Source organism: Plasmodium cynomolgi, assembly GCF_000321355.1.
Source record: "Plasmodium cynomolgi strain B DNA, scaffold: 1311, whole genome shotgun sequence".
NCBI lineage: Eukaryota > Apicomplexa > Aconoidasida > Haemosporida > Plasmodiidae > Plasmodium > Plasmodium cynomolgi.
Window position 1 is genome coordinate 1 of NW_004193227.1, and position 1,188 is coordinate 1,188.

Here is a 1,188-nt window from a genome sequence, read left to right on the forward strand (position 1 = left end):
GGATAAAAGAAATGACATATATGGAAGTTACCAACCAGGTCGTGAAGTAGCATATACATATTCAGATATAGGAAGGAGGTTTAGTCCGGAAGTAGACGCAAAAAAGGTAACTTGGACCTATACTAAACTAGAAAATGGGAAAATAACGTTTGTAGATGAAAAATCTGTTGGAAAATATGAAATTCCTGTAAATGAAGGAAGCCAAAATAAAGGTACAACATCAACTACTACCAAATCTCCTAATACAGAATTTTCTAACACAGAATTGCCGGATAATTCAGAACCCACAAAAACGAGTATATTTAAAACACCCATGTTCCGCGGTGCTACCTTAGCAGTATTATTAGTAGGAATAGTTTTCGTTTTTTTATTTATTACAAGGTATGTAATAATTATAAAATGTGTAAATATATAAGTTATATTCACGGTTCGTAAAAGTTTCAGCAGAGCCTAGTTTCAATGTTCTGCACATATTTTGCTTCGTTTTTTCACCTTTTAGTTTACGCCTTTCGGAAGCTGGATTGGTGGTAAAAACTCAGAAAAGAAAAAAGGTATATGGAAATGCCTATAGAATATGAGCCATATGTTCTGAGCGAATATCATGCAGCTCCTCAAAGGAGGAATGAGCCAAATCGATCAGTCCGGGTTCCCAATTCTCAGGAAAAGGCTCCCCCTAGGGAAAGAGTACGTATAGCCTATCATGCTTCATAAGATATTTTTTTTTATTGTCAAGAATAGTATAAAATAAAGTTTAATAGTAATGTGAAGAAGGATGCGCGCATTTATTACAAATATGTTCAGTAAGTAATAGTATAAGAATTGGGAAACTAATGAAGAATGTACGATAAAAATATTTTTAATTACATTTGAGGATGCTCATTTTTGACTAAAATTTGTTTTTTGTTTTTTTTTGTAAATATAGAGTAATAATATTTTTAAAATTGTTTTTGTATTTTTTTAAGTTAATAAGGTTACTACTCATTTGTTTGGTATTTTCCCCTTGTTATTTATTTGGATAAAAAAACAATAAATAAATATAGACATATAAAGAAAAGAAACGAATATAAAAATATTCCCGTTTTATAAATAATTTGTTGTTCACGCTTCTAAAATGTAACAATTAATTTGGACGCATTTTGTCAAGACATATCTAACTATAGATGGAGCATGATATTATGATTAAAAAGT

General features: G+C 30.2%; 1 protein-coding gene across 1 annotated transcript; it reads left to right on the forward strand.

Moving 5' to 3' along the window:
• Positions 1–65: 65 nt before the first annotated feature.
• On the forward strand, positions 66–413 carry PCYB_007450 (hypothetical protein; the record flags this gene model as incomplete). Its single annotated transcript, XM_004228163.1, has 1 exon — positions 66–413. A coding segment is annotated over one exon (345 nt), but the record flags the coding sequence as incomplete, so codon positions are not given.
• Between the last annotated feature and the right edge of the window lie 775 nt (positions 414–1,188).